General features: G+C 42.3%; 1 protein-coding gene across 3 annotated transcripts in view; it reads right to left on the reverse strand.

The window, feature by feature from the left end:
• The window catches only part of Vps26a (VPS26 retromer complex component A), a 29,705-nt gene extending 18,444 nt beyond the window's left edge, over positions 1–11,261 (reverse strand). For 2 of the 3 annotated variants that reach the window (XM_051153140.1, XM_051153139.1), the window contains exon 1: positions 4,543–4,691. Coding sequence is in view for 1 of the 3 variants with exons in the window: in XM_051153138.1 (XP_051009095.1) it covers positions 4,543–4,692; positions 11,133–11,135 (153 nt within the window). In the remaining 2 variants the exon portion in view is untranslated. Of the gene's footprint in view, positions 1–4,542; positions 4,693–11,132 lie in introns of those variants that run through there. The other variant, XM_051153138.1, reaches the window with a different exon arrangement.
• Between the last annotated feature and the right edge of the window lie 4,076 nt (positions 11,262–15,337).

The raw sequence follows: 15,337 nt of genomic DNA on the forward strand, positions 1-15,337 counted from the left end.
CCTGCCTCTGCCTCCCGAGTGCTGGGATTAAAGGCATGAGCCACCACGCCCGGCTTTTAGAATGGATTTCTAGCATGTGCTATTACAAGGGAGGATCCTGACAACATGCTCAATAATGCAGTCATAAAAGGACAAATATTACGCAACTACTTACACAAAGTAGCTAGTGCAGGTGAAGCGGCAGGTAGCAGATTAAAGTTCACTAGGGAAAGAGCGTGACTACTACTAGGATATAAAGTTTCTGTTAGGGTCATGTAAAAACTTAGATATATAGTGTGATTAAGATTAAAAACACAAGCCGGGCGTGGTGGCACAGGCCTTTAATCCCAGCACTGAGGCAGAGGCGGGCGGATCTCTGTGAGTTCTAGGCCAGCCTGGTCTACAAAGCCAGTCTAGGATAGCCAAGATAACATAGAGAAACCCTGTCTCGAAAAACAAACAAACAAACAAACAAAAAGGATTTAAAAAACACAAGTAATACCATTAGGCTGTATGGTTAAAATGACAAATTAGGGTTGGCAAGACAATTCATTAAGTAAAGGCATGTGTCACCAATATTGCTGACCTGAGTTTGAGCTGTAGAACCTAACATGATGGAAGGAAAGAACCAACTTTCACAAGTTGTCCTATGACCTCTGTATACATGCTGTGGCACGTACTCTCTCTCTCTCTACTCCACACAAATGTGTAAAAAAATTTGAACATGAAGGCTGGTTGCCTGTAATCCCAGCACTCAGGAGGCAAGGGCAGGTGGATCTCTGTGAGTTCGAAGCCAGCCTTGGTCTACAAAGTGAGTCTAGGACAGCCAAGGCTGCATAGAAAAAAAGAAAGAAAGAAAAATGCCTTTAAATCCTTGTTATCTATATTTTAAACAATACATCAATAACAACAAAAATTAAATAGGCAAATTTTCTTCTGTTATAAGTCAGAATAACAAACATAATAATAATTATTACTAACTTTACAATGAGTTACTAATCTAAAGACCATAAAAGACTTCAGAATATCTAAGAATAATATACTGATAAGCAAAACAAGTACCTTTTATAAAAGAGGACAAGAAGACATCTTTCTTGAATGGGGCTAAAATACTTTAACATTTAAAATATAGTTTAAGAGAATGAGGTATATATACTTGCTATGGGAGTCTTGAACAGATAGCTCAGTAAAAGGAACCACATACAAAGGCCACAGTGTGATTCCATGTATATGCAATGTTCGGAACAGGAAGCAAAGGATCTCTGGAGATGAGGGATTTGCAGGTAGTGGACACTGTTTCTTGGTCAAAGGAATAAATGTTGTGAAGTGACTGATGAGGGCTGCACAACTCTGCAAATACAGTAAACAGCAATGAACTAAGGGCCAATTTTATGGGGTATGAATGACAACTTAATTAGAGTATTCAAAAGGAACGAAGAACGAGGTTCATGCCACAAATATGCCATGAGAACAGTAGTGTACGTCTTTAATCCCAGCACTTGGGAGGCAGAGGCAGGTGGATCACTGTGAGTTCGAGGCCAGCCTGGTCTATAAAGCGAGTCCAGGACAGCCAGGGCTACACAGAGAAACCCTGTCTCGAAAAAACAAAAACAAAAAGAAAAAGAAGAAGAAGAAGAAGAAGAAGAAGAAGAAGAAGAAGAAGAAGAAGAAGCAGCCAGAATAGACGTCATGACATGCTTTATGACAGAGGTGACATTATAGCACAATGAGAGAAAGGATGGCCTGTTTAATATGTTCTGGGTTAATTATAGATCCAAGTGTAGGGACACATTTGACTTCTACAATACAATACAGGAAAAATCAATCCTAAATGAACTAAGGAACAGAACACGGCATATATTGTAAAAACTCAGGTGAAAGAAAACAGCTACAAGCCTAGCACGGTGGCACACGCCTGTAATCCCAGCACTTGGGAGGCAGAGGCAGGCAGATCTTCAAAGTTAGTCCAGGACAGGCAAGGCTACACGGAGAAACCCTGTCTCAAAAAAAATAAAAATAAAAATAAAAATAAAATAAAAAAAAGAAAGAAAGAAAACAGCTACAGTCCTGGCTGTAGCTAGAAAATGCCTAAACTAGATGTGAATGAACAAAAAGGAAACATCAAACAACTTCTAAGGAGAAGACAGAAATTAAAAACAAAAAACAAACCCAAAGCCGGGCGTGGTGGCGCATGCCTTTAATCCCAGCACTCGGGAGGCAGAGGCAGGCGGATCGCTGTGAGTTCGAGGCCAGCCTGGTCTACAAAGTGAGTCCAAGATGGCCAAGGCTACACAGAGAAACCCTGTCTCGAAAAACCAAAAAAAAAAAAAAAAAAAAAAAAAAAACAAAAAACAAACCCAAACCAACCTGGGCATGATGTCAGACACCTTTAATTCGAACACTCTGGAGGTAGAGGCAGGGGAAGGCAGATCTCTGAGTAGGAGGATAGCCTGGCCTACATATGAGTTCCTGTCCAATAAAGGCTACATAGTGAGACCCTGTCAAAAATAAAAATAAAAATAAAGAAAACAACTCTATAACCAAATAAATAAAAACATGTTTTCCTCTTTTTTTGTTGTTGTTGTTTTTTATTTTGTTTTTGGAGACAGGGTTTCTCTGTGTAGCAGCTCTGGCTGTCCTGGAACTTACTCTGTAGCATGGAGAGATCTGCCTGCCTCTGTCTCCCAAGTGCTGGGATTAAAGGCGTGTGCCACCACGCCCAGCTCAAAACAGTCTTTAGTAGGTAAATGGAAGAAATAAATATGCTGGTATCCATACAAAAGGCATATACACATTTTGAGACAGCCTTGTTCTGTAGCTCAGACTAGCCTGGAAATCACTATGTATGTAGCCTAGGATAGCCTCAAACTTGAAGCAACCCACCAAGCCTCTTCAGCATTCTAAATGCTGAAAAGTATAGACACAAGCCAGGGCCAGCACAAAAGAGAATTATTTAATGTTAAACTCAAATGAGCTACCAACTCACAAAAAGTTATTGAGGGACATCAAACAGATATAAAAAACTAATCTAAAAAGGCTACAAAATGTATGATTCTAACTACATGGCATTCTAGAAAAGGTAAAATCACAAAAGAAAAACGATCAGCAGTGGCCACAGGCTCTGGGGACTGGCATGAGTCCAGGTGCCAGGGAGGCATGAGTCCAGGTGAGGCAGATGGGACGCTGTAGGATGATTAAGGCATTCTGCATGATATTCAAAGGAAGGATACATAACACTGTGTAACTGTCAAAACCCATACAACATGTAATATCACAGTGAACCCTAACTGAAACTATGAACCAGACTGGTTCATCACTTCTTTGTTTTTTGTCTTAAGATAGGGTCTTATGTAGCCCAGGCTAGCCTTGAGCCCACTATGTAGCTGAAGATGACCCTAACCTCTCATCTCCTGCCTCCACTGCCCAATCCACCACAGCTGGATTTGGTTCATTATTTTTTTTTAATTTTTTATTGTATATGAGTGCTTTATCTACACAAGAGGGCATCGGATCACATTATAGATGGTTGTGAGCCACCATGTGGTTGCTTGGAATTGAACTCAGGACCTCTGGAAGAGCAGGCAGTGCTCTTAACCACTGAGCTATCTCTGAGAGCCAGCCCCATCATCATCATCATCATCATCATCATCATCATCATCATTATATATTTTTAAATCTACCAAACTAAACTGGGCCTAGTGGTTCATACATTCAATTCCAGAATTCAGAGGCTGATGCAGGAAGACTAAGTCACTGGAGTCTAAGATCAGCCTGAGTTATGACCCTGCCTCAAAATATAACAACAACAGGCAGATGTTAGATTGTTAATCTATGAGGACATGGTGAAGAGAAGGCAATATAAAGCACTTTGTATTTCACCCCTTTTTTCCCTGAAAATATAGAACTGCTCTAAAACAACTAAGGGTTAGTTAGCCAGGCATGGCAGTGCATCCCTGCAATCCCAGTATTTCAGAGGTGGAGGCAGGAGGACCACCACAAGTTTAATACAGGGAGTTTGAGGCTACGATGGGCTACGTGAGACAAGAAGAAAGAAGGAGATGAAGAATTTTACAAACTACTAAGGAAAGAAAAAGCAAAAGAGGTGTGAATATTACAGAAGAAGGTATCTTAACTATATCTAGCCATACAGACACATTCCAAAAGAGCTGAGGCCCTCCACCAGTATGAAGAAAAGGGAGCAAATGAGACATAGTGACCACGCAGAAGAGCAAGCTACAAAGAGTCAGAAAGAACCCTTCCTATGCCACACCAGACAGCTACTCCACAGCTCTCCAACTCTGTATTAATGAAAAACTCTACAAAGCTTAAGATACAGTCTCCAGCAAAAAATATTTGTGAAATTCAAAGACTCTACCCCTAAAATCCTTCCATGGGAAGAATCTTCCATTGCTGTTTTTAATCCATCAAATATTTTAGTTGACTTTCAGGGGGGAAAAAAATCTATTTCCAATACAACCATTCAAATTTAGTTACAGCATAGACTATTTTAATAACTAATTCTAATGTCCTAAAATTAAGTAACTTTGACAAACAAAAGCTTACCTTTCCTGAAACAGATTCTCCATCATAGAAGAGATAGTGTTTTTCTACTTTGCCATCTTCAGTTTTCATCTCTGCCATTTTCCTCGTTTCCCCATCATTAAGGGCAACATCGATCTCACAAATAGGACCAAAAAAGCCTCCAAGAAAACTCTGAAATAAAATTAAAATGCTTATGATTATCATGTTTAGACATTCACTACATTTGAAATTCAAATTTAATTATTTTTAATGTAAAACCAAGCAGATCACTAATCTATGAGTTAGCAATAATAAAAAAAACTATCAGGTTCTACATCGAACTGAACTGAGGGGCTTGCCTCACACACATGTATCCGATCTCCAGCACTGCTGCAAATCAAATCACCAGCCTGACTGAGCCCACAGAGTTAACTTGAGGTTCATGCTTACAATTTGGGCCTCAATTTCTTACAACCAAGTTTGAAAAGCTTATTACACCCATACTAGGTGCTTCCAACAGAGAAAAACTTGCACAGTCCAAGCTATCCCCCATCTTCCAGCTCCAGTGCCATCACAGTGGCTAATTACCATAAAATCTCTGCTCTATCAGGTCTGAACAGAATGTGTCATACCAGGTAATAAGACTTTTGAGTAAACTTGGCAGTAATATTAGAAGCCAATAAAATTCCAAATAAAGCCAATAAATATTTCCAAAGACAATATATAAGCACTGTAACTTCAGACAACTGCTTCCCTTTAGCAAAGCACACTAGCTGACAATGTAGCAATGAACAGTAAGCAGACACCATTGATGATTCTGACATTGACATACAGCTATAGAGTGCTATGATCACCAACAGCAACGCTCTAGTTTTTAAATTTTAAAGATGGGGCCTGGAGAGATGGTTCAGCGGTTAAGAGCACCGCCTGCTCTTCCAAAGGACCCAGGTTCAATTCTCAGCACTCACATGGCAGCTCACAACTGTCTGTAACTCCAAGACCTGACACCAGCACATATAAATTAAATAAAATAAAATAAAATATAAAGATGACAGCTTCCTATCAAACTGGCCTATACCCTTCCTTATGTGTGTGCTCTTAGATGGAGTCCCTCTGTGTTGCTCCATTTGGTCTTTATCTAGGAAGCTCGAGCAGTCCTCTGACCTCAGCCTTCCAAGCCATTAGACCCACAGGCACACTCCTCACACCAATGCCTACATCCCTTCTTCCTACTCTGTCCTGCACAAAAACCAAAGTGACTTTTTAAAAATGTTCATCTGATCATCATGTTAAATAAAATAATCTCAAAAAGACAAATGCCACTAAATTCTAATATATAAAATATAGATTAACTACATGTGTACATATACAAACACACACACACACACACACACACACACACACACACACACACACACACACACACAATGCAAACAGAGGGGAAGAACTTTGGAGGAGAGGAGGTGACCGGCAAGGAAGAGAGGGGAATGATAACAAAGCAGAATTAGCAAGTTAAGTTAAATATAAGCAAAGTACAAGGACACATTTATATATAAATGTCATAATGGAGCTGGGCATGGTGGCACGTGCCTTTAATCTCAGCCCTTGGGAGGCATAGGTAGGTGCATCTCTGTGAGTTCAAGGCCAGCCTGATTTACAGAGAGAGTTCCAGGACAGCCAAGACTATGCAGAGAAACCTGTCTTGGGGGGAAAAAATTGCCATATGGGAGTAGGGAGAAGACCTGAGTTCAGATGCCCAGACCCATGTGAAAGAGAGAAAGATGACTGTGTGAGTGCTTGGGTCCATACCACTAACACTGGGCACATACACACACTCATCTGATCAAACTACTTCTTTTCACTACCCCAACAGTCCGGAGAGCTTATAGACTGGAACTTCCTCAGACAGTAGTCTGGACCAGCGAGAGGGCTCATTGGTGTATGTACCTGGAGGAAGGCCTTATAACCTAAGATCAGTCCGTAGGATCCATATGATGGAAGGAGAAAACCAACAACACCCACAATTTGCCCTTTGACCTCCACACACACAGCGTGGCATGGGCAAGCACTCCCACACAATAAATGATGGTAAATATGTCTTTAATTTTTAAAAATGTAGTTTTGCAGCTGGCCACGGCGGTGATGACTATGAAACTTAGGAAACTGAGGCAGGAGGCTTTCCAATAGTTCAAAGCAGCCTAGGCTACATAGTGAGTCCCAGGACAGCCTATGCTACAGAATAAGATTTTGTCTAAAACCAGAAGCAAACAACAACAAAGAACTTATGAAGCTACAAAGGAGCTGAGGTCCTAATATATTTGTTTTATATACAGAATAGATTTTTTTTTTTGAGACAGGGTCTCACCATATAGCCCAGGCTGACTTCAAAAAAATCACACCAAAAAAACTCACCTGCCTCTGCCTCTTGAGTGTTGGTATTAAAGGCATACACTACTATGCCTAATCAGAAGCTAATATAATAATATATTTTTTTTTAATTTTTATTTATTATTTATACAGTATTCTGCCTGCATGTGTGCCTGCTCACTAGAAGAGGGCACCAGATCTCATTGTAGATGGTTGTGAGCCACCATGTGGTTGCTGGGAATTGAACTCTGGACATTTGGAGGAGTAGCCAGTGCTCTTAATCTCTGAGCCATCTCTCCAGCCCCATATAATAATATTTTATCTGAGCTCTTGATGTTCACTTTGTGGAGTTCATCAATTTATACAATTTTTTCTTTTTATATGCTTTATTGTGTGTAAGTGCATAAGTCTGTGCACCGTGTACACACCTAGTGCCTGCAGAGCCACAAGAAGGCATCATATCACCTGGGCTACAGCTTTGAAAGCAGCTGTTAGCTACCGTGTGAGTACAGGAAGAGTCCTCCGGAAGAGTGTGTCCTCCGGAAGAGTAGCCAGTGCTCTTACCCACTGGGCCATTGCTCCAGCTCCAGTACATAAAATCTCTATAGGTAATGTTGACTTCAAATATGCTTTTTTAAGCACACATACTATATCCTCTGATGCGGCTTACAGACAGACCCACCAGCTCTCCAGGTACAATAACCTTAAATGATGGAAGTAACGACGTGTACAGAAGTTCAGTAGATTTGCCGCCTCCCCCTTGTCCTACAGCCTGGCAAAGTACCGTGGCCTGCCTCATTCACCCTTTGATGACCAACTCATCTCTGAAAGGGCTTTACCTAACACCCTATGTGTATATGACCCTCTCTCTCTCTCTCTCTCTCTCTCTCTCTCTCTCTCTCTCTCTCTCTCTGAGCTGTGCACTCTGAGGACATTTTCTTTTGTTCATCACTGGAAAAAAAGAGCCTAAAAGTAGTTTACATTATTTTATATAAGGCTCTCAAATACTCGTGGAGTGCTAATCTTCAATACACACATACCACTCTAATAATACGAGTTAAGTGACTACACACAAGAAAATGGACTGCGATCTGTAACTGTTGGTGAAACAAGCCCTTCCTTGGAAAATCAGGATCAGTCAGTGAGGCAGCAAAGTCTAGGTCTGGAACTTATTAAGCATCAGCTCTGTCCTGGGGACAGATAATGACAATCAACAACCCAAGGAACCTTTTAAGGTTTTGTAAGTCACAGGTGACACATGACCAAGCTGTTTTCACTATTCCTATATTAGCAGAGACAGTGTCTTTTCCCCTCTTCTGTAAATCCCTTTTATACTTATGTCTTTATTTTTAATATATAAATGTTTTTCCTGCATGTATGTCTGTTTGTCATGTGTGTGCCTGGACCTTCTATTAGATCCTCTGAAACAGAAGTCACAGGTGGCTGTAAGCCACTGAGTGAGTGCTGGGAATTGAATCCAGGTCCTCTGTAAGAGCAGCCAGTGCTCTTAACTGTTGAGCCACCTCTCCAGCCCCAACAAAAGGGACAATTTCAAATAACTAACTAGAAGCCAGTACTTTTGACATGCTCCAAAGACACATACAGCAATTTTCTTTCTGCAATGATATTTATCATTTTTGGCAACATTACAAACTCAAATTTTAACTGGAAAGCTAATTTCAATAAGAAAACTTGTTATTAGTTAAATATTTAGAAAAGAGCAACTGATAGACAGGTGATCTGCATAAACCACACCCAGCTGCTGTTCTGCTTTCATCAGGCAAGTGAGGACTGAACATGGCCTATGCTTGAATTCTACCAATGAGCTGAAATACCCTCTCTGCCCACTTTTCCCCCAGCTTGAGACTGGGTCTAAAATTGCCCAGGCTGACCTTAAATTTGCAATCTCTCTTGTCTCAACTCCCAAGCAACACTCAACACTGTGCCCCATGTCCTGGTTACCTGTTACCTCTCATATAACAAGTCTTAAAAGTCAAAACCTCTAAAAACAGTACATTTTGAGACAGTGTATTTCCTCCAAATAATCATATGTGTGTGCAGCTCAAAACTGACTACCTGGTATTTGGTAATTATCCACTCTGTGCAACTCACTAAGGCAGCAAAGGAGGAAGGTGATGGTGGAAAGAAAAGCCGACAGGAGGGTGGAAAGGCAATATTCTAAAGTGGCTGCCTGTTTTAAAACAGGAAACTACATCAGATACATTACACCAGGGCAGCTGGAGTGACAATAAGGAAGATGCCCCTTCCCACAGTGTCAGCATTATTAGCTCATGTAGTTACAAAACAAAGGCAGAGAAATTAAAATTAATTTTCTCCCCTAACTGAATACTCCTCAAAGCTACTTAAAGGAAAATTAAGACTCAGGAACTATAAAAGTTGTTTTACATATAAAATTAAATATGGCAATTTTTTCTACATATATTTTTATAGCACACAGAATGATCTTTCCAACTTGAAATCTGACATTTAGAGATGCAAATTAAATACTATTTTAACAAAATTAAATTGCCACTAAAGCTGCCAAAACACACAAGTAGACACAGTTCTGCAATAATAGGCCAGAGGATGGCTTAGTGATTAAGAGCACTGGCTGCTCTTCCGGAGGACCCAGGGTTAGATTCCAAGTAGCCACACAGCAGCTCACAACTGTCTGTAATCACAGTTCCAGGAGGCCTGAGGCCTTCTTGAGACCTCCTCAAGCACCCCACAAGCATGTGGTGACAAGACATGCATTATTGAGAATCACCATCTAGCAAAATTACAGGTGGATACATAAAAATGTAACAAACTTTTGGGCCACCACTGAAGAAAATTAAGTCTGGTAGCCTTAAAGAAATGGAACTTGAGGGAAAGGAAAGAATATAGTCAAAATGTGTATGAAAAATTTTTCAGTAAGAAAAAAAAAAAAAAGAAAGAGACAAAGAAAAGAAATAGAGCTCAGGGAAACCAAGGCTTCCACAATGTATTCAGTGAGCCCACACACAATGAAACAGCAAATTCTCATACATACACGTGTGTCCACATCAAGGTCTCAAAGCTTTACAATTTCATTGGTTTGAATCAATGCCTTGAAAATAAAAGCAAATTACTCTTGAACACAACTAGGACTAATTACAAACATGTAACCAAAAAGTGTAAAATTATAAGCAACGAAAAAAGGGTTCTCTAACACCCAAAGAATTCCTTCTTCGGTATTTATTGCGATTGTAACTCCCACCTTAAACTAATTTATCTAAACAAACGGTTAACTCTCCTTAGTCTATAAAGTACAAGAGAGCAGGCAGTTTGCCTGTTTATCTGTGGCTGGGCTCACCCAAAATACGTGTTTTTAAAAAACGCTCCCAGAATGAAATCCCGCCTCCCCCAACCTCTAGTGAACACGATTTCTGATTTTAAGTTATTTATTGAACGCAACGTCTTAAAAACAGACCTGGCTAGCTTGGTCTAAGCTAAAAGTCTCAGGCGGTTTACTGAAGCTGGGAGATCAGGTAGTGTAAGGCTCTCGAGGTGTACATGTTAAATAACATGAGCCAAACGCCCTCCTATCTAAAGAAGACTGCAGGCACATAGTTAAACACTGCCGTGCCCAATAGTGCTTTCCATTAAGTCTGGTTAAGTGCTCTAATTTTCATCCCTCCCTGGGCTCCCAAGACATTGCAACATCCCAAAGAGCTAAGTTGTAGAAACCACTTCGGGAAGGAAGTGAAACCAAGTGCTTAAATCGGTGTCTGGAGATAAAATGAGGGTTCTCAGTTCCCACACCCTTTTCTCTTTCCCTCTCTCCTATTCTACAAGTGCCAAAAGCCTCCACCCGGGTCATGAAATTGCACAACGTCCCCCCCCCCCCCCCCCCCACACACATCCAGCGTAAAGAAAATAAGCGGACTTTATCAAGCTCGGGGCGAGGAAGGTGAGCAGGTCTCGCCAGAGTCCGGAACTTAGGGTCTGGGCACCGGCTGTCCTCCGCTACCTTGGAAGGCGAGGCCGCGGGATTCCGGCTGGGCGGGCTGCGGGTGCCCAGCCACGGCCCCCACAGACGGTCGAGGAAGGCGGGCAGAGGCTCTGACATGGTCCGGACAGTGCCCTGGCCTCAGGTGCGCAGGCCAGGCCGGGACCGGGCAGCCGTCAGGCCTCACCGCTCGTCGCTCCTTCCCTGCAGCTCGGCGCTGCGCCCGCCGTTGGGCTCCAGCCGCGCGCACCGAGGCCCCGCGGGAGACGGCCCTCGCAGGCCGCCGCGCACTCACCATTGTCACCGCCTCCGGGTCCCCCACTTCACTCGGCTTTCCCTCGGGAGAACTCCCAGCCTGGGTTGCCTGCGCCCCGCCGCCCGTCACGTGACCGTAGGCCACCAGCCGCACGTGACCACCCCTTTTTTTTCCCCCTCTTCTCCCTCCCCCATACTCCGGCCACGCCCCTCGGAGGCCCCGCCCTCGAGGAAGGCCGTTTAGAGACAGGGCGTCTCTGCCCCGCCCTTCGGTTGAGGGCGTGGCCAGTGTGGTTGACGTCCGGTGGGAGGGGCCGAAAGAATCTGTCTACTAGTCCTTCAACCCTAGAGCTGTCACATGATGAGCAGGGCTCTGTGGAACTGCTCCCGGGGCACACCCATTTCCTCTTCCCTAGGGAAGTTTGAGGGCCTCCGAAGAAAGCTTGGGCTTGTGCGAGAAGCATGTCCTTGCTGGCTTGCTGCGTTTCCTATCTTCTCACTTGATCTCACCTGAAGCCGTCTCCCGCCTCAGCCCTGGGAATTGTTGGCTTTTTCACCTCGGAAGAGACCATTAGGGAGAAAAACTAATCGTAGAGCACATCCTTTGCAGTCCTGGGATAGCTCGTGACCCACATCGCCAAACCGGAGAGGCGATGCTCACAAATGGGTTCAGCCCGCCTCCCACCACGTCCAAAATGTTTCGCAAGAGTGCAAAATACATCTCTACAACAAATCGCCTGGCAGACCTGAGGATGGATGAAATACTAAGGCTTCCCAGCTGAACCTTTAATTCAAATTCGAGGGCGGGCGGGGGGCGGGGGGCGGGGGAATCATCATCCCATCATAACAAAACTCAACTTGGGAAGCAAGAGTGTCAAGTTTGCAAGTCTAAAATGTTTAAAGGTTAAAATGAGACCGTGGTCTCTAATCCTGACAGAATTCAAACGCTGGATATGAGTATACTGTTCTGTTTCATTTTACGACAGAGTTTCATGTAGACTAGGCTGGCCTCAAGTGGAGGGTGAGCCTACATTTTTGGTCCAGCCTCCACCTCCAATGTGCCTTCCCAATGCTGGGATTGCAGCAGTCACGTCCGGTTTTATGCACTGCTGCAGATGGAACACTGGGCTTCCTGCGTGATAGAGGGGAAGGAAATCTCTAGCCTAAAATGATATTATTTGAAAGCAAAGCTTAAAGCTTTCTATGCCAGGAAGCTTTGGAACAAGTTGATGTTTGTGTATCTACTTACTGTTGAGACCGGGCTTCACTAAGTGTCTCAGGCTTGTCTGGTGTAGCCCAAGCTGTCAAGAAACACAATCTCCTACCTTCTGCCTTCCCAGTACTGGAGATTGCCTGCCAGTGTTGCCACTGGTCGGGAAGTTTACAAAAAAAGTAAAACAGTATGGGGACAGAGAAGGGAGTTGTATCTCAAAATACTATTGACTAAAAACCTGTGGGTCACATGGCTTGGACAAAGGAACATCAGCCACTCTATAAACAAGGAAAAGGCAGGCATAGAGGTTTATAGCTGTCGTCCCAGCACTCTGGAAGCTGAGGTAGAAGAATTGCAGTGAATTAAAAGGGCCCCCCAAAATTACACAGTTAGTCCCCTGGTTGACCTGGGCTACAGCGGGCGACCTTGTTACAAAGAAACAAAAGATAGAAAAACAATTGCACAGTCCTAAAATCTGAAGCTTTGGTATGCTTGTCAAACATCTATTGATTGGGCTGGAGACATGGCTCCTCAAAGCTAAGAGTGCTGGCTGGCTACACTTCCAAAGGAGTGAGATTTGCTTCCCAGCATCAAATAGTGACTCACAACTCAACTTGGGAAGCAAGAGTGTCAAGTGTGCAAGCCTGCAAGTCTAAAATGTTTAATGGTTAAAATGAGACACCGTGGTCTCTAATCCCGACAGAATTCAAACACTGGATATGAGTATACTGTTCTGTTTCATTTTAAGACAGTTTCATGCTGGCCTCAAGTGGAGGGTGAGCTCTGATGCCCTCTTCTGGCCTCTCTGTTGTGCATGTTTTGCACAGACGTTCAGCAAAACATCCATATACATAAAAGGTTTTTTTTAATCGACTGTATAATGGTTGGTCTCTTTCTAGACTTTCTGTATCTATACTGTCTTGACTTCTAAACCACTAGAGGAAGCCTTGACTCAAGTAAAATAAAAACAATATTGAGTCTCCCAGTCATAAACATTTTTCATTTTTCTAGTTTTTTAGATCTTTTTTAGTGTCCTTCACCAGTGTTTGTAGTTTGTAGTAACACACGTCATTTATTAAATTTATTTCTAGGTACCTGTAATTTTTTGCACTATTGTAAATGAAATTTAAATTGTTCATTGTGAGATGTGTGGCTCTCCTGTATTGACTGTGTACCTTGTAATCTTTCTTTCCTGGGATTAAGGATATGCATGAGCCATAAAGTGTCGAGGTAATTAATTATGTAGCAATAAGTAACGAATGCATGGAAACATATTTTCAAATGCCAAGAGCTCTTATTTTCTGGAATTCCTATTTAATTAGTATTCTGTCCTTGTGAAGACAAATGAAGTAATTTCTTCCATAATAAATTTCGTATCAGCAGGGCATGGTGATGCACGCCTTTAATCCCAGCACTCAGGAGGCAGAAGTAGGCATATCTCTGTGAGTTCAAGACCAGCCTGGTCTGCAAAGAGAGTCCAGACCAACCAAGGCTACATAGAGAAACCCTGTCTTGAAAAATAAAAAAATAAAAAATTTCATATCATAGGCTAAAGAGATGGCTCAACAGTTAAGAGCACTTTGCTGCTCTTGCATAGGACCCAATTTGATTTCATTATGCAATTGGTGGCTCAGAACTGTCGGTAACTCCAGTTTCAAAGAACCTGACGGGCACTAGGTACACTCATGGTGTATGTGCATACTTACAAGCAAGACACTCATACATATTAAGAAAATATTTTTAAAAGAAATCTTAGATCAAGGAAATGAATGTTCATGCTACTAATGTCTTACTTTCTATAGACGTTTTTGTTACTTATGTTTTTTGAAACAAAGTCTCACTATGTAGCCTTGCCTGGTCTGAAACTATGTAGCCAAACTGGCTTTGAACTCACCTGCCTCGGCTTCCAAAGTGCTGGGATTAAAGGCCTGAGCCGCTAGGCTCGGCTTCTGTAAACCATTGATGAGTCATGCAATAGGCAACAAATGTAAAGGTAACAATGTTACTGATGAGCCACTAGCCTTTAAGTGAGCATCAATTCCTCCCAGAAAGTCTAAAGAGGGGAAGATTTTCTCCTCAGTGATTATCTGGAAATGTTTGGAGGTATTTTCCCTGGCGTCTAGGGGAATGGGCAGCTCATGGGGACATTCCACAAGAGACTTTCCACAATAAACAAGGCATCCTCTGCAACAAAGAAATCCTGTCCAAGGGCTTGGGATATAGTTTGGTGGCAGTGTGCTTGCATAGCAAACATGAGGCCTTAGATTCAATCCCCAATTCTAACACACACACACACACACACACACACACACACACACACAAGAAGAAGAGAAAGAAATTCTTCCCAAAGCGCCGATGATGACAAGAATGAGAAACCCCAGTTTGGCATAGATAAAAGGCGGCAGATTACCGAAAAATATATTAATATTTTAAACAGTGATTGAAATACTAAGAAATATACTGAGAGAATAGCAGCTAACAGCTTCTACACAATCATTCACTCTTTTTCTTTGCTGTCTTAGCATTCTGCTTATAATTATTATGGATATTGGAAAAAACATAATAAAAATACAGTTATTTGTGTTTCTACCACTATATCGTGAATGGTGATAAATATTATTCCTGATGGTTTAATGCTTGGCTAAACATGATAAGAATATTAGGAGGAACCTCCATAGATCACCGAGTGTCACCTATCCTTTTGCTCAGCTGTGCAGGGCTTCTATACGTGACTCGCTCCATTACTCTCAAGCTGAGCCCTAGTTTTGGCTCTCATCCCTTAGCATAGATTGCTTAAAATGTCATGCTTAAGTTTAGTGGAACTCTCACAATGTACCCTAATGTAAATAGTTCCCCCAGAGAGCCTTAACACCTGTTCTAGCCTCCTGTCCGTTGCTGTATTAAAATATTCTGACTGAATCAATTTAGAGGAGGGAAGGAATTTGGCTTACTCACTGGCTAGCTTTCTTATAGCCCTGGACTTTCTTTTAGCCTAGGAATGGTGCCACCCACAGTGGGCTAGGCCTTCCTAT

The sequence above is a fragment of the Acomys russatus genome, chromosome 11 (genome assembly GCF_903995435.1).
Source record: "Acomys russatus chromosome 11, mAcoRus1.1, whole genome shotgun sequence".
NCBI classification, from domain to species: Eukaryota; Metazoa; Chordata; class Mammalia; order Rodentia; family Muridae; genus Acomys; species Acomys russatus.